Below are 18,825 nucleotides of genomic sequence, written 5' to 3' on the forward strand. Positions count from 1 at the left end.
AAGAACAAAGGTTTTTTTCAAAGGACCTTGATTTTTATGTTAATAAATAAATAATGAAATCAAGAGTTTTGGTGAAAAGTAATTAGGAAGATTGAATTTCGAATTTAAATTAGTTAAAAAATTATAGAAATTGCCATGTGACACTTCGAAGAGATCTAGTTAATTATAAAAAAGGAATGTTTTTTAAAAACGTACTCTTTTATTATATAAGTAGATTTTTGGCATATATTATAGTTAGAATCTTCATCTAGTTCAAAAAAGATCTTCAATACGATAATAATAATATCAAAATTCGATGATAAGTTCAAACGCCGAAATATTATATTTTTACGCCGAAAATAACGGTTTTGCAACACCATAAAAGCAACGGCAATGCAACAGGGTTTTACATTCTTATTATAAATCTCCAAAACTAAAACCTAAAACTTATTGTCTTCCAAATTAATCTCTAGTTTAATTTCCACTATCGTTCATTGATTATCGAACGATCAAGAACAATAATCTAAGATGGAGAGTGATGGGTTTTCGTCGGATACTGATCAGCAAACAACCATCGATTCGTTTCTTGAAATCGCACTCGGCCAGAAGGCCGATACCGCCCGACAGTTCTTACAGGTTATGATTCTTTTGTTTTTCTTTAGTTTGTTGTTTTAATTCATTGACCAATGTAGGGTTTAAACATTATGCCGTTGTTGTTTTAAGTAAATAAATTATATGCCGGTTTTTAGCGGTGAAGCTTGGGCTTAGACGCTTAGTCATAGTCGTGACCGAAGTCACGAACCCAATATCTTAGGGGTGATCGTGCTCAATACCTATAAAATTTTTCGGACATAATCATTTAAATTTACCCTTCTAAACGAAAAAACAGCAGTCCCGGGTCACCCAGTCCGAATTATACTTCGCCCTTGCTGGTTTTCATAAAGTTAACATTTAGCAAGTATTGAATATTGGAACTTTTTCTTAATAACCGGAAATTGCCGCCCAATTGGGGTCATAACACTTGTCATATGTAATGGGCCAACGTCTTCATCCACGTTAGCCTAAAACGCCTAGCACACCGCAACGGGTTCCTGTTTTTGAGGGGTTATTGGCGGTGGCATTGATCTCAATATCAAATAAAAAAATAGCAACATTTTAAAACATTATATATTATAAATGTAACACAAATAAATCTCATTCCCTTACCAGAAAACTAATAAACTCTCCAATGTTTTTCTAAACTGAGTAGTTCATCCGTATCTTGTATTTTTTTTTTATATTTGTAGTACTTTTTAATTTAATTATAGGTTTTTTTTATTACTTTAAAATATTAATATTAGTATTCTATTGTAACACAAAATATTAAAATAAATTTTAAGAAAGTAAATTACAATGAGTAGTTAAACGATTACAAAACTTAACTACTTTGTAACTATAGCGCAGCTAATGTTAAAACCTCACCGTCTATGTAATGCCTTAAAAGTATTGAAAACAGGAATCTTGTATTGTTTTAAGTTTTTACTTCAAAATTTCTAGACATGCCTAGAGTAATATAGATTATAAGATACTCCCTTTTTATTAGTTCTGTTTTAAGTTGCTGAATCTTGATGTTATATGGGGCTAACGATGATGGCGATTCTTATATTCAGGCAACCGAATGGAAGCTTGAAGAAGCTCTTCAACTTTTCTATATCGGAAATGAGGCGCTCAAGCCGGACAACCAAAGTTCAAGGTAACTTATATGAAATTCTTAATAATATTTTTACATGTTCATTCAAGTTGAGTATGCTAGTTTTATATAATATGTGACATATTCTTGTTTCAGGGTTGCGGAAAATCATAAGGAGTTCGAAAATGTTATAGAAGACGATGAATTCGAAAATAATATAAAAGATGATGGAAGTGAAGTTCGTGCACCATTACCGGTTAGAAGAGATGCCCTTTATGGCACACATTACAGGTGAATTACTAACTCATCTATACAATATCATTTTCTAGAGTAACCTTATTATGTTATATTCATATGTAACACCCAAAGGTTATTATTTATTTATTTACTGATTGTTACATATTTAGGCCACATGTGGAGTTACGACGTCCTGAAGTCTGGGAAGGAGACCAAGGTTCCACGTCAACCGCAGAAGCTTCAAAAGAGAATCTTGCTTCATTGTACCGTCCTCCCTATGCACTAATGTACCATGGACCCTTTGAGATGGTAATTTATGATTGAAATATTTGTGTTTGATTGACGTCTATAAACGAATTCGTATTGGCCGTTAAATTTCTTATCAACGAAATAATCAAAATAATCGTATTTTATTTGCTACATTTTCAGGCGAAAGATGCTGCTAAACACCAAGACAGATGGCTTCTAGTGAATGTTCAATCCCCTAGGGAATTCAGCTCACACATGGTATGTTATTGTTATTTAAACCTTTTAACAACATTTATAACATGTTACAATGTTAAAACTTATCACTTCTTTTTAAATATTATGTAGCTCAACTGCGACACATGGGGCAATGAAACTGTTGCTCAAACAATCACCTTAAATTTCATCTTCTGGCAGGTACATTTTTTAAATAAGCATTAATATGTCAAATACATTAGCTAATGGGAAATATAACATTTTCAATAACTTTTTATTTGTGTTTGCAAATAGATATATGATGACACTGAAGAGGGCTGCAAGATTGTTACATACTACAAGTTGGATTCTCTTCCGGTAACTTTTGTAATTGATCCCATCACCGGTCAAAAAATGAAGCTGTGGCGTGGAGTGATCGAACCAGAAAGTTTTTTAGAGGTACACTATTTGCATATGTTATAATATCTTCTAATTAATAAGTTATGTTAAAAAGTTCTAAAGCATTATAGAGTCTAATGTGCAATATTCTTTCAATAACAGGATGTGTTACAGTTTACTGACTGCAGCCCGAAGGATCGTCTATGTAGCTTGACTAACAAACGTGCTATGCCTCCTAAAATTCAAGGTCCAACAATTTTGTTTTTGTTCATTTTTTAATTTTAATAGTTTTAGTGTTTTTTTTTGCATAATTTTATGACATCTGAGACCTTGTGAGTGCAGATGAAATATATGATGTTGACGAAATGAAGGCGGCTCTAGAATTATCAATGGAAACGAAGAAGGAAAATAATGAATGGTTATCAAACGAGTGTGACATTAAAGAAAAACATAATTATCCACCGTTGCCAGAAGAACCAACAGGCGATAAGAGCTTGCTTTGTAGGGTGGGGTTCCGCCTTCCGGATGGATCAAGGATTCAAAGAAATTTCTTACGGTCTGATCCGATACAGGTAATCGTTTAATAAAGCAATTAGTAGGTTGTATGTATTCAAAATACACTTTGGGTGACTTTTGATATGTTTGTATTTTAACTAATGTCTTGACTTGATTGTGTTTCTTTTTCAGTTGTTGTGGTCATTTTGTGCTGCAAAGTGTGGTGATGAAAGGCGCTTCCGACTGACTCATGCGATTCCTGGGGCGGTGAAAGACATGGATTATGAGAAGATGTTAACGTTTGATGAATCCAGTGTTGCGAATTCCATGATTTCTGTTACTTGGGAGTGAAGTTTTAAGGGTGGTAGAATATGTATTTTGGTATATGCAAATTGTTTCTTTCGGATTATGGATGTAATAACTTTTCTAGTATTTGTATTATATATAAAGTTGCTATTTGTTATGACCCGAAGATGAATATGTTCCATGTTACGAGCTATTATAGAGCTCTTTTATATGACCTTTATATTGTATAAACATCGATCTACATCCGTGGTTGGAGTTTTGGGCCATAAAATGTTGCATGCCTTTCGGAGTCCCCCAACAATCAGTTGCACAAAAGTTGTTTAAAAATAAGAATTTATGTATCATATTTGGTAAAATTCAAACCGTTCACTCTTCATTATTTTTCTTGAACAACAAATTTTTTTATCCAAAATCCTCTAACCTTGCACTTGTAAAATTTTAAACCCACCATCTTTACATTTAAAGGGATAAACACCATACCACTAGACCAATAGTTCGTGCGTCACGCTTCATTACTACCGTATAACTATCCACAATTCTCCACTAATTGATATACGGAATGCAATGTGATGGACTGATGGGTATTTGTGTTTTAAAAAGATAAATATAGGTGAAAAAATTAATCACACAAGTGTATGGACTAAGTGTGCAATTTTTAATTCTCATAAAGCAAATATGCAAATATATAATCGAACTGTAGAGGCCATTTATGCAAATAACTTTTAATAGAATTTTAAATGACAAATATATCCTCACATAGTCACATGGAATGCAAGTGAGGTTACTTAACCCCAAAAACTGACGACAATTAATGTGGTGGACTACATGTGAAATCACATAGTTTAGACTAAGGTAGTGTTTGGTATGAATGAATAAAAGGTAGGGATGGTAATGGATCGGGTTTAGCCTTTCTCAAACCCATACCCGATTATGAAAGCTTGTCTTAAACCCGTCGGGTTTTAATCGAGTAATTACCCGTCAGGTTTCGGGTTTCCCATTAGGTTTCGGGTTTCCAATCGGGTTTTGTCAAAATACCCATTGAGTATACCCGGGCCAAAACTGATCGGTTTTCTATCGAATTTTGACAAAATATAACTAATCGATTACAAATAATGATTATTATAAAATAAAATGTCTCAAATAATTGCTATAAAAAGTTTCAACAAATAGATATTTAAAATATTTCAAGTATACTATATATAAATATAGAAAAAGTTATGTCGGGTATATCGGGTATATAATCGGGTAAATGGGTTAATGTTATCGGGTAATCGGGTATATTGCAAATCCTAAACCCGTCCCAAACCCTAATGGGTGGGTATTACCCGTCCCATTTATGTCGGGTTTCGGGTTTTCCCATCGAGTTCAGGTTTCATTGCCATCCCTAATGGAAGGAGGAATGTAATGGGTCATTTCAAATGAATGAAAAAAAACATGTTTGGTTACCATGTATGAATGGAATAGACTATTCCATAAGGAATGAAACTCCTTCCATTTTCAGAATTTTCATTCTTTTGGATACGAGTGTTTTTTTTTCATTCCTTAAAGAATAAAAAAGTCAAAATAGTCAACAATTGTTATTAGTATTATAATGATTATATATTTTTATTATATTGTAATTATAATTATAATTATATTATGTATTATTATTTTTCAATTATAATTATTATATGATTATCATTATTGTTTTGTATATTATAATATAACTATTATTCATTTTAACTACTACTACATTATTAATATTATTATTATTTTAAACTTGACTAGTTAACATTTCACAACGCAAATACGTCATTCAAAATTGTTACGATTATTTTTATTTAGTTTAACGATCTCGTTGCAGCACGAGAGTCCTAAAAATTGGTTATTATGAATATTCATATTATTATTTATTTTTATTTTTATTATTGTTATTACTAATAAAATATTAATAATAATAAAAATAAAGTGATTGATCATTTCATTTCTACATGGTAACCAAACTTGATAATGGAATGGTAATAATACATTTCATTCTTTTGTCCATTCCATTACCATGTCTATTCCATTCATTCATCTATTTCATTCTCCCGTACCAAATATACCCCAGGGCCTGTTTGGTTGACAGGAATTCAAAGGATTTTGATTAAATTGGGATTTAGATTCCATTCTTTGACATGTTTGGTTCGTTAATAATTGGAATTGGAATTGAAATCCATCAATGAATGGAAGGAAAGTTTACAAATAATTGGAATGTTAGGTAAGTTACCAAATAACCCTTGTTGTCTCCTTCATCCAACCTCCATTCTCATCCTCACCGGAAATCCGACTCTCCACCTCCACCACCACCAACCTTTCCTCTGACTTTCCACCTCCACCACAAACTCCTACGTCGGGTCCGCCGTTACAAGCCGCCAATTGATTTTATCAAGTTATTCGCGAATCGCTCCAGAGGTTTTCGTGGCTCTTGAATACCTCCACCGGCTTCAGATCGTGTACCGCGATTTGAAGTCGGAGAATATTTTGAATCTGGAAGATGGTCTATCGGATTTTGATTTATGTTTCAGTTCCGATGTCGCTCCGGCACTTGATAAAATTCCGGTGACGAGAAGTAAGAAACGCCGGAGCCGTTGTGGTTGTTCCGGCGGTCATGCTAACTGGCGTATGCATACATAGGAGGAAATGGTGATTGAGTTCTTGGCTTCTTGCAGATCGGACAATTTGAATTTGGATCATTATTTTTATTTTTAATTCTAAAGGGTGATTTTGTCTTTTTAATGTAAATTAAATTCCAATTCCATAAATTAATATAACTACCAAACACATCATAGGTTTTTAATTGAATCTTTCGATTCCAATTCCAATTCCAATTCCAATTCCAAATCCAATTCCAATTCAATTCCAACGAATTCCGCGAACCAAACGCCCTCTAAGTTTGCAAATTTCATTCTCAAAATCAAACATCAAACACATAATATGATAAAACCTATGAGCATCTATGCAATTAACTTTAAAATAAATATAAAGAATGAAATCATTTTTGTTTTACAACTTTTTAATGTTATAGAGGAAATGACAGTATTTTAGCAGTTTTTTTATTTAATATTCTTGACCTAATTCTACGGATGCAAACAAGTCAAGATGTTTGCGAGCTACTTGAGCTCGAATCGAATAAAAATTAATAAACAAGCCGAGTTTTTACAAGCCCGATCCTCAAACAAAGCTCGCTTAGTTATCGTGCATGGGCTAGAGCCTTGTGTGCTTTTTAATTTTTTTTACGGTTTTAAGACCTTCTTCTTCTTCTTCTTCTTCTTCTTCTTCCAATTAAGCCAAAGTCATCCATCCGTACACATATCTTGCTTACAGAGCAGAGTAAACGAATACCAATCTACCATGGCCGAATTAGAACCATCAGAACCAGCTACGACTAACCAAAACCAAAGCACACTAAAAAAAGATGATGAAATGAAGCCATGGGAGCAGCATTCAGCTGTGATTAGCATCCCTAGATACGATTACAAAGCCCCTAATTCCTTGCTCAATCGCTCCTTCTCCGGCTTCCTCGTTACCTGCCCCATCAGTATGCACCTTGTTTCCTATCTCTGTATGTTATGTTGCTGTTATTTATTGTTATTGTTATTGTTATTGTTATTATGTAGTTGTTGTTTGTGTTAAAAATTGGAGACTGATTTATTGAAATTTATTTATAAATTTGTAAAAGGTTAGGTGAATCTCATGAACAAAGTTATTAGATTTAGCGGTGTTGTAGAATTCGTTAGGAGCTGTGGGGTACCGACTAGTAGGGGTGGAGTGTGCACGGTTCGGTTATTAGGATCAACCAAAGCATGAGATGGAAGTATAAATACAAGAAATGGTGCTATAAATCGTGAAATTCATGTATAAAAGGTAGAAAGATATGAAAATATTAACGGTTTGGTTAATTCGGTTTTTGGTTAATTTTGGTTCCGTTCGGTTAATGCTCACCCCAAGGATTAATTGGATTGAAATGTATTAATTGGATTGGATTAATAAGTATAGTTTTTTTTATATTTCAATTTTTTTTACCACTTTTGACTGAAATTTGACCGATTTTGACAGATTTGATAGAAATTTGACTGATTTAGATTGAATTGGGCCTATTACTGGCTATGACTGATTTTGACCAACTACCAATGTGTTGGTCTGATTAGGTGAAATCGAATTGGTAGCATACCAATTAGCGGTTAACTGTCGATTAGTCTGTGACTAATCGCGAGTTTTACAACACTGAGATTTAGGCTCATCCATGTTTCTATGTATGATTTTGCTTAATGTCGTTAAATTTGGCATGAATGCTTGATTATCAGCCCTAAAATGTTTTGCGTTCATTACAATTATTGTTAAAAGTAGATTTAGCTAATTCTGTTTTAATCTTCAACCATAATTTACTGAAGTAAGTTGAAATGTGATTTTGTGTTTTCAGAGAGGGAGAAAAGTGCAACAAAAGAAGCTATGTCTATTCTTGACAAGGTTCGGTGTCTATTCTTATATGTTTTCTAAATTGATGTTAAGTGTATGAACGATGAATTTGGTATAAGTAGAAGCTTCATAACATATTCTAAATCTAATACATCAGACCTAGTTCATCAGACACTACTACATGTGTTACCAATTCAGACAAGCATCCTAACGCGATAATAAAAATGTTTCTTGAAAACACATAGTCTGGAATGGATCTTATTGTTTTCTTAAGAATAAAAATGATATATATTTAGAGCTATATAGAAAATGGTCAATGGTCAATAGTATAGAATGGTTATCTTAGCATATGGGACCCTACCAAACGGACATACCCATGTGTTGGCTAGGGGTGTTCATGGTCCAGTTTGGACGCTTTGTTGAACCGTGAATATGGTTTTTGGAAAAAGTCAACCAAATTGGCCAGGTTGGCTGGGTCGGCCGGACTGTCAAACTAGGCTAAATGGTTTGGTTTAGGCGGTTTGGTTTTGAGCTGCGCTCATCGCATACTACGTGATGTGACTGTATCGTGCAATGCGATTTGATGATGCGTTCATCATGTTTTGTGGTCTGATGCGGCACCTTATGCAGTTGACTAGTATGAAAAAATTGACTTTTAGTTGCAATGGGTCTGAGTTTTCAAACTAACTATCGATCGAGGAATGAGTTTGAGTATTTGAACAACAGACCATTTATTCAACAAATCTGATTAGAGATGATGCAAATAACTAACATTTTAGTATGTTAACGCTAAGAAGTTCAAACATTATCTACAAATAACTTTTTACTATTTTTTAAATAGCAAGTGCCTAGTATATGTGATACATGTGCTTCACGCATTGCGCATTACGTGCCGGATTTTGGGATCGAAACGCATCGGGTGGCAATGCCTTTTTGAAAACCAAGTTTGCTGGTTTGGGCACGGTTTTATTTTCAAGGAATCGTAGTAAAATGATAGCTTTAGAAAAAGATCAAACCTTTTTTCCTTTTGAGTATTAAAGGGTTTACTGAAAAAAAAAGGTGGAAAAAATAATAGCAGAAAATTGGTTAAATTAATTATATATACATATTAAAATTAAAAATGCGTGTACCTATTATAATTTTTTGATTCGTATATGTTATTTTCTTTATACATTATAAAATTATTTTTTAATGCTAAAAAGTTATGTTTTTATTTCTATGGCTGGTTTGGTTTTGGTGGCTGGTTTCTAACTGTAAAATGTAAACCGAATCATGAAACACGGCTCATTTAGCTTGGTTAGGATGGTTCGGGCAGTTTTAATGGTTTTTGAACTCCGCCAGTGCCAGCATCATTCTCTAGCGGCCGAAGCTTTTTGATTTTTCATCTCTGATATCCACTAAAAGTGGCCACCATCTACACTGTGCAGTATCTCAGGACTATAAACACTTGCGATTCTATAACAGAGGAAGACCCTCAAGATATTATCCCAAAGAGAAGAAAAGTAGTTACAACCGAAACCGAGGAGTGCATCAAAGATATAGAAAACAAAACTCTGAATGAAAACAATGGTAATTTATCTCATTATCTGTCACACAGTTTTAGGTCATTCAGTTTCTTATTGGTTTTCATGTTAAAGACTCCGCCTTACAATATCATTAACAGATTTGTGGTTGTAGGTTCTAGAGAGGTTCCAGAAGGTTCTTGTTTATCGACTCCAAAATCAGACACAAATACAGAAACAACCAACCCTCTTTCACTTGTGAAGCTGACTAGGAGCGGTTTGCTTCTATTTACATTTTCTAGTGACCGCTGTCCCGATGTTGTTGATATCGTGTCAAATATCATGAAGTCTTTGGATTCTGGAAGTTTAAAAGCACCACTGTAAGTGATTAAGTATAAATTCATGATATAAAATATAAAGATAACTCAATGATATGTATAATATTATTTTTTCTTTCTTTGCAGTTGGTGTCACAGGATTTTACCTATCCAAACAACTTGTGTTTTGCACGAGAAGGAGCTCGGGACTCTGGTATCTAAACTTGTTGATGACTTCATGAATAATAATGGAAAGGAACTTGCCCGACCTATAAAGGTACTGTGTTTAAAGTAATATACATCTTTGTGCCATTTAAATTTTTGATAATATTTATTTTCTTTAATAACTTTTCTTTGTTAATTTTTTAAAAATTCTAAATACACGGCTATGTTTAACCAACAAAATAATTAAATAGTTTGCAGTAGGATACAACAGAAGAGGAATCGAGGAAACCGAATTAAAAGGTAAAAATAATAATTCTAATCCAGTGGAACTGCTAGACCGTAACAAATGTTTTGAGGTTGTTGCTGCTGCTGTTAAAAACATCGTCTCTGATTCGGTTGTTGATCTGAAATGTCCCGAGGTACATGTTTCGCTCATCTCTGTTTTTCTTATTATTTTGAGAAAATTGCACAGTTGGTCCCTGTGGTTCTTTGGTCCTCAAGTTTAAAATTTTGCAAACTTAGACCAAATATTTGTTAGAGAGTTTCATGTTTAGTCCCCACCGTTAATCGAAGTTAGTTTTCTAGCTGGGATTAACGGTGGGGTTAAATGTGCAACCTTGCAACAAATGTTTGGATTAAGTTTGCAATTTTAAAACCTGGGGATCAAACTTGAAAAATGGTTGAACTACAGGACTACTTGTGCAGTTTTCTCAATTTTATTGATTATTGCTGACCAAAGTATTTGAAATTCCAGCTCACCGTTCTTATCGAGGTGCTACCCGTTTCTGGGATACCCAACGGGTCACCTATTGTCGCGGTATCAGTTCTTCCTCAAAAGCTCATTATGACGAAGCCTCGCCTTTGCATCAAAGCTTTGGTTCCTGATGTGAAGTCAAAGAAATGAAAGTCTAAAATGACCGGTTTTGTAGTTTTATAGCTTTGAGTTCTGACTTGTTTTCCGTTTTTAAAATTGAAATTATTTGTAAGGAAATGTCTCGTCTTGTAAAAACATATATTATCTTTTGAATATGAATCTAGTCGGCTGCCACATTGGCAATTCGTCTATTCTTAAAAGCATTAGTTCCCTCTTAAATCTGAATTCTATGGATCTTTTACTAACATCCTTAGGTTATGTGTTACGGTGAGCGTTGTGACTCTGCCATTTCAGTCTTTGAGGCATGAAAGAGGCGTGGACTGCGAATGAGACAACCGCAGATGCACACCCGCGTTTTGATATCCATTATAAATGTATTAAGAGTGTATAAATCTGATTTAACATTTTACTTATTTCACCTCAAATCTTGAATAATATCACATACATACTTAAAAGAAATTATAACATCAAATATACCCATTACATATTTATGACATTTACCATCCGTTCTTAAAATTTTATTTAAAACAACAACTCACACACGACACACACTCTCTATATATAAATCACAATTTTTTTTGACACCTACGAGACTTGAATACTCGATGTTTGGAAAAAAGCAAAACCATATTCAACATATTGGTACCGTTATGCCAGGAACTTTTTAATATAATTTTTCTAATATCCAGGTCACACAATTTCTAGTCGTAAAATGAAAGAGAATGATATAAACATTTAAATTTGTATTTATTTCATAAAAAAATATTTAAATAAAAACTTTTAAATGCTGAAATGTGTAGTTGATATTGATTTCTAATTAGTTAAATATGATTTTATGATATATTTTTTTTGATGGGCATCTACTATACTTTTTAAGTATCTACTTTGTATTTAACATTTAACGTATTTACTTTTCTTAAAAAAATAGCTATATATGTTTATAAGTAGCAAGACATTTATTTAAATGTAAAAATCTTATTTAGCATACCAATAACCACTTTCTCATAAATAGCCATGTAATGAACCGAACAAACGTGAACACGAACAAGGACATGCATTTAACATTTAATGTATTTACTTTTCTTAAAAAAATAATAGCTATGTTTATAAGTTGCAAGACATTTATTTAAATATGAAAATCTTATTTAGCGTAACCAATAACCACCGTCTTATTAATAAGCATGTAAATGAACCGAACGAACGTGAACACGAACAAGGATATGTTTGTGTTCGGTTATTTAATTTTAAATAAACACGGACACGAACATAAACGCTTAATCGGACAAATATGTGTATTCATATTTGTTCGTTTAAAATATGAGTATGTTTGTGTTCCATTATGTTCGTTCATTAAAAAATTAAACGAACAGTTCACAAACATAATTGACAAGATTAGAGAACATATATGAATATACGGAAATGAACACAAACAAACATAAATAAAGACATTTAAATCAACACAAACGAAAAAAATATAAGCATAAAGTAGAAAATCCTTTCAAAAACAACATCAAAATAAGTTGTTAAAAGTACATGAATACATGATTCACAAACAAACATACACAAATGTAAATGAACGAAAATAAATGAACTAGCATAAACAAACGTTCACAAACATAAATGAACGAACAAAACATGTTTCATGCTCGTTCGCTTAATTAAATGAACACAAACTTTTTTTTTCATATTTGCTTGTTTAATAAACGAGCATAAACAAACTTTCCCAAACGGTTAACAAACAGTTTACTGAATGTTTGATAAATTTACACTCCTACTTATAAATCTATAAATAAAAAGAATTAATAATATATAGATGATACGAAATAGGGGTGAAGATGCAGACAGTAAATAGTGGAGAGATTTGGAGGTATTAAACAGAAGGCTTCTGTTAAACCATCATTCCATCTCTGTGGACTGTGGGCATTCTCACTCTCTCATCATCATGAACTCTGTCACTTACTCCTTTTTCACTTAGGCTGAGGGGTGTGGGGGGCTTTAATGGGGGCTTTAGTGGGGGCTCCAACCAATAATATTATGACGTGTGGCAGAGAGAGAAACTGGATAAGGGGGTTGTTGGAGCCCTGGCCCCTGGTGTGGAGGGGCTCCAGCGAAAATTTTTTTTTTTATTTTTTTATAAATATATTCAAACGACAACATTTTTTTTGTGTTAGTTTTGAGAGGATTTTAGGAGGAAAGGTGTATAATTGTGAAATGAAGTATATTTTATAAAGGTATATATTTATAGTTTAAGAAAATATTTTTTTTTTTAATTTAATATGAGCTCAACGGCTCTTTTCTGTAAACCTATATAGAAAATATATTTTTTTTTGTTTTTTTCGGCTCTTTTCTGAGATTTTCGTCTAGATCCGCCACTGAAAGGAACTCAGCTTTGCCCGCCCAAAAAGTACGAGCTTGGACACAAATCAATTAGTAAGAATTAGGCCCTTAACTCGCACTTGCCCATTAAGTACACGAACGCAAATCATAATTTTCTCTTCTGTATATAATTCAAAAACTTGCAATAGCCATATAAGAGGAAAGTAAATATGGGGCTTTAACACACCTAAACTTACATGCAAAACATATCAAAACTACGTTGTTTTGATTAATTTTACCTTAAAACAACCTTGTTTTATAATTAAATACCATCAAAATAATTTTTCTAATTTTAGTCATTTACTTTATCTTCTTTTTCTTTATGCAATCATCGTTTAAGAAAATGATTTAAACTCTTGTTAAAATTTTCTGGTAAGATAATTAGATACAGTGAAATGTATTTTTAATTGTTTGATTATTTTCTAGGTTATCTTAACGATAACTATAGGTTAAATTAAAATGAGTATTGTAAAAGAATTCAAGTTTGAAATGGGTTTCTCTTCGCTTTGATTGATTCTATAAAGTAATATTCTAGATAATAAATCTCACAGCTAAAATACCACGAGTTGGGATTTCTATGGTTATGCAAATTAAATAAACATGATTTTGTGGCTTATTAATCAAAACTAGTAGGGACTAAATCGTTAAAGAAGAAATGCAAAGAAGACGGTTTGTGAATTAGGAGAAAGGGAACGGAAATGAAACTAGTTATTATTATGTTAACTTTGGCTGAACGTATTTTAAGGAAATTTCTATAAAATAGTGTAGTTTACTATATAATTGATCAAAACAAAGTAGTTTTCATAGGCTTTGCATGTAAGCTTAGGTGTGTGACAGCCCCATATTTCTTGCATTTTCACATTTTGATAGGCTTTGCATATTCATTTTCTCCGTCATATAATCAATCATTTTATTATTTTTTCCAAAAGTGCCTCAAAGTTCTTGCATTTTCACATTTCTTCCACATATATATATATACTCCTTCCGTCCCATTAAAAGTGTCTATATTTCTTTTTTTATTTGTCCCATTACAAATGTCAACTTTCAAATTTTACTAGCCAATTTCCAAGTTTACTCTTAAGCACACACAACTAGCATTAATAAACAATATGGTGACCCACCTTAAACTTTGTGTTTTTCAAAATAAGACACTTTGACCGGGACGGATGAAGTATATATATATATATATATATATATATATATATATATATATATATATCTTTTAACATAGTTTACACATAAACTAAAACGAAAACAAAAAACAAGAAAAAACACAAACACAAAACCAAAACCAGTTAACCACACCAAACTCCAAAAACATGTATGTCAATCATCAACCGTGGGAGAACACAGAAGCCGACTTTCTAGATCAAGTATTCGGCCTTCCAATGCAGCAGAGATTCGATAATAGGGACCTGTTGGGTGGGTTAGCCTCCAAGATAATTACTCCGTTGAGTGGATCAAACTCCAAAGAATAAGAAGAAGAACATGACAAGTCTTGCAACTTTTTTTCTCTATCTTTTCATTACCTAGGAGTCAACCTTAAATACACCAAAGAATATAAACATGCATGTAACCACCAAGTGGAGAACATGGAAACGTGAATGCAAATAACAAAATATTAAAACTGGTGATTTGTTTGTTTGGATGAAAATATTGGAAATGGGAAGAAGACTAACATGGGTTTATATGGTGAGTGTAAGTGCCGCGTCATACGAGATTACACGGTGAGTGCTCCGTCGCCGGAAGTTTATCGTGCATGCATATATGAAAGACGATGAAGGGTCATCGTATCATTGTAACAGATCGGTTTAATATAACATATACAAAAGACTTTCAATTTGCAAAACATCTTCTCATTATTGAACTTGCAATCATATATATCAAAATGGCCACCACATGTTGCTTCTATTGGGTTGCCGTTAAAGGGTGTCGTCGCCAATCCTTTTCCAGATAACTGCTGGCAAGCTCAATTCAGCGAAGAAATAGCGGCGACTATGTCGCTAGTCGCCACTAATGAGTAAAAGGTTTCCGCTAAAGGTCTTTGGCCCGTATAAAAAAATTTGTAAAACCGACATTTTCAGATTTTCCAAAATACAACAAATATATACAAAAATTATCAAACAAACGTCACAACCATTGATTTACATGCATACTTATATATATATATATAGGTTAAGTTAGAATAAAAACACACTTAAGTTATGAAAACTCTAGAATCTCATTCTCAACCACATGTTTTTAATTAATGTTTAAATCTTATTGTCCACAATTAAAGTTAATAAAAAAATGTAAAAGTTAATATACATTTTCCCTCTCCTGAAAACATATATAAAAATTAGAAAAAAAATGTAAAAAAATAGCCAAATATTTTTTTATGTTTTTGATGTTTTGTATTAAATGTAACATATATTACATGTAATAAAAAAAAAACGATGTTACATAAGGTTTTCACGGGTTTTCACAACTCAAGTGTGTTTTCATTCTATACTTCGCCTATATGTATATATATATAAAAGCATATAAAAGTACATTAACGTCAATCAATATAAGTAGCATGTTTAAAATTAAGTCAAACATACATAAACGATGCTTTCATGATCCCATTGGCTCATCATAATCAAGCTTGTCTTTCTTTCGGTTTTGAATGTCTGTATAAGCCCAACATACCAGCATAGTTAGAAACGATAGCCTCAAAACAGCAACAACAACAACTAAGTCATTCTCAAAGAGCACGAGAACCTACAGTTTTGTTATAATCCGAAATAGATTTGCTTAAATTCAAGGACTTGTCATTTATTGATTTGCCGATTTTTTTTTCGTTCTAAACCAACCTTAGTCAAACTAAATGTCTACACGAGTTTTAAAATTAAATGAAAACTGTTCAGATTTTACAAATAATACACCTAACCGAATATAGGTGCATCCTTAAAAACCAGTTTCATAAATTTCTCAAATATACATATTTGTATTTAACATCCAATAGCATAGTCTCGTTACCTGATTAGCTCCATGAATTCGAACAAATTAACATCTTTGTTTTAAGAAGAAAGATGCAGAAAACAATCACGCCACTTATCAATTAACATTAACTCATCAGGATTTAACATTGGGAGCACACGATCTTGAAGGCTATTAACAATCTGCATAGTCTCACCAAGAAGTCGGGCTGCAGTATGAACACCGGCCTCCCTTTTCTCTATAACACTTGTGTGGCATTTCATTGCTATGACTCGGGGTAAGTTGGTGAGACAAGCAGCCAATATGTTAGAGATCATTGATGACAACTGCATAAACAACTCCTCTTGGCTAATCTGATCTATTTCGGCATGGTAGGAAACTAGGATCGTTTGGGTGATACGGTACATTGAGTTGGCAGATGCTGACATGTACATTGTGTTATCATCTGAGCCTTTCATATTCTTACTTTCCACCTCAGTGACCATCTTTTTAGCTGTATCACTGAACCATTGAATAATCTCTTTTGTTGCATTAACTTGAAGATGAGGGTTGAGCAACTTGTATCCTAACCATTTGTGGTAAACTTCAACTTCTAGCCACAACATTGTAGCGGCCTTTTGAATGCTTACATACTCCTCAGCGGCATTGAGGGCTTCAACAATATGTGTGACATATGTAAGGCCTTCACTCACACTCATTAACAACCTATCAACAATTTCTTTTTGGATGTTAGGAAGAGACATGGCGACTGCCGTCAGGTTTACTACCGGTAAGCTCCAGCAGTCCACATATTTTTCTTTGGTTAAAGGTGAGGCTTGATGCATGTCATACTTTCCAACTCCTTCAAAACCACTATATTCCTCTAGAAGCTCCATAAGATAGTTAGGCTTATGCTTTTCAGCCTTTTCGATCACATGGTTCACGGATTTTGAAATGCTTTTCAGTGTTGTCATGGCAAGCTCCATATCATCTTGAAGTTGTAGAACATACAGACTGAGATCTCTGTTGTATTGTACTTGAGAAGGTCTCTCTACCAACACATTATTTAACCATTTCCAGCTATGAAAGCAGCACAAGATACCAATTACAAACAAGTTTGGGATCAGTGCTATCATCTTACATGCTACCACAACCATTTTCTGGATTCCTATACAAAAACCCAAAATCAGGACCTTTAGATTCTGGATGACAATCTTGTATTTACGACTACTAAATGTCAACGGTATGCTACTACGTTTCCACTCGGATAACTTCTGGGTATAATAGCTTTCTACTTTAAAGACCCTTATATGGTTCCAAATCCATTTTATAGACATTTCAAAGCTTAAGGATGTAAAACACCTAGAAAGAGGAGCAACTGTTCCTAGTATTACTCCAGTAAATTGTATTAAAAAAATCACTGAAACAGACCTCTTATAATCCGACCCACAATTGTTCATAGTCGGTATTGTATAAATCATAACATTAACATGTATGAAAGTGCTTGCAACGCATATTACCCCGGCAGCAGAGGTCGTAGCAGAGCTAACTGTCATAAACTGGGGGCTGCCAGTTCCGGCCATGATCCAATGGTTCTTCACATGCTGCTTTAGCTTCTTAACTGTTGGTTGTTGCAACTCTAGATCCTTCAAAGCTATTTCTTGACATGCTTTGTATTTGGATTCTAATATTTGTTTTGCCTTTGGAATCATTAAAGCCGAACATGCGTGTATCATCAGCAAAGCAAGTAACATAGCCACATAACCAATTGCTACCTTCCAAGTGTTAAAAATAACAATATGGTAATAAGGAGCTTCATAATTGGGAACCTCACCGGTTTCTGTCTGGATGAATACATTGACGACTAAGGTGATTACTAGAACTTCCAAAGCTATGGTGTTTGTGAGAAGTTCCTTACTGTCCATGGTTGCTAGAGAAGGCAATAAGTTAGCCATCATTGTGCACATAAATGCCATGCTTCCCAGCTTTGCAGCCTGGTCCACAGCATGTGGCATTGAATCAGTTAGATCCATGGGCAACTTCATTGCAATAGCTATGACAGTGAGGGAAGCAGCATTGAGAGTAAAGTATTTACATGGAAACCATAATTTTTTGTTTTTGAAACCGTGTATTAAATCAGCCACTATTGGTAGGATACAGAAAAAAGAAGCTACTGCAATATAAATCCCAATCCACACCATAGGTTGACTGAACTTGTTTTGCTGCTCTATTTGGGACACTGCTTTCTCGATTAAATTCACAAATCCGTATGGAAGGTTACTGTACTTAGACGCCAGTTCATCTTTAATTTGCTGAATATCATTTTCCGTGATGGGATCCATAGTTAGATTTTGTGAATTGTGAGTGACTGAATGAAATTTCCATGAGCAATCAACTTATATGATTTGTAGACTAGTTAAGCGCGAGGATCAGTTTTCATTTTACGCCTTACAAATTTTATTAAATGTGGACATTTTGGAATTAAGTAACACTAAATGTTAAGACAGAAACATGTGAAAGATGGTGTCACACAATTAATGTTAAATGAAATTTAATGTGGACGAGATAATCAATCTCTAAAACGTGTGGACATAAGTGATATCCAGAACTTTGATACAATTGACATACTAATTTCTGGAGAAAAAAAAATAATAACTAGCCGTGCGATGTGAGTATTTGGTGCAACAT

General features: G+C 33.4%; 2 protein-coding genes and 1 pseudogene across 2 annotated transcripts; 2 read left to right on the plus strand and 1 right to left on the minus strand.

Moving 5' to 3' along the window:
• Window positions 1–507: 507 nt before the first annotated feature.
• Window positions 508–3,571, plus strand: LOC143573036 (plant UBX domain-containing protein 7-like; annotated as a pseudogene).
• A 3,391-nt stretch (window positions 3,572–6,962) lies between these two features.
• Window positions 6,963–10,858, plus strand: LOC143573043 (uncharacterized). The gene is made up of 7 exons (XM_077058028.1): window positions 6,963–7,085; window positions 7,968–8,014; window positions 9,391–9,532; window positions 9,641–9,845; window positions 9,930–10,059; window positions 10,199–10,366; window positions 10,702–10,858. Exons 1-7 carry the CDS (start codon window positions 6,971–6,973, stop codon window positions 10,849–10,851), a joined length of 957 nt encoding a protein of 318 aa, XP_076914143.1. The 5' UTR covers window positions 6,963–6,970; the 3' UTR covers window positions 10,852–10,858.
• Window positions 10,859–16,238: 5,380 nt separating this feature from the next.
• Window positions 16,239–18,479, minus strand: LOC143572459 (uncharacterized). The gene has a single exon (XM_077057621.1). It carries the CDS (start codon window positions 18,477–18,479, stop codon window positions 16,239–16,241), a length of 2,241 nt encoding a protein of 746 aa, XP_076913736.1.
• Window positions 18,480–18,825: the final 346 nt, after the last annotated feature.

The sequence above is a fragment of the Bidens hawaiensis genome, unplaced genomic scaffold (genome assembly GCF_021521415.1).
Source record: "Bidens hawaiensis isolate Kalapana, Puna unplaced genomic scaffold, B.hawaiensis_p1.1 tig00001382_1, whole genome shotgun sequence".
NCBI classification, from domain to species: Eukaryota; Viridiplantae; Streptophyta; class Magnoliopsida; order Asterales; family Asteraceae; genus Bidens; species Bidens hawaiensis.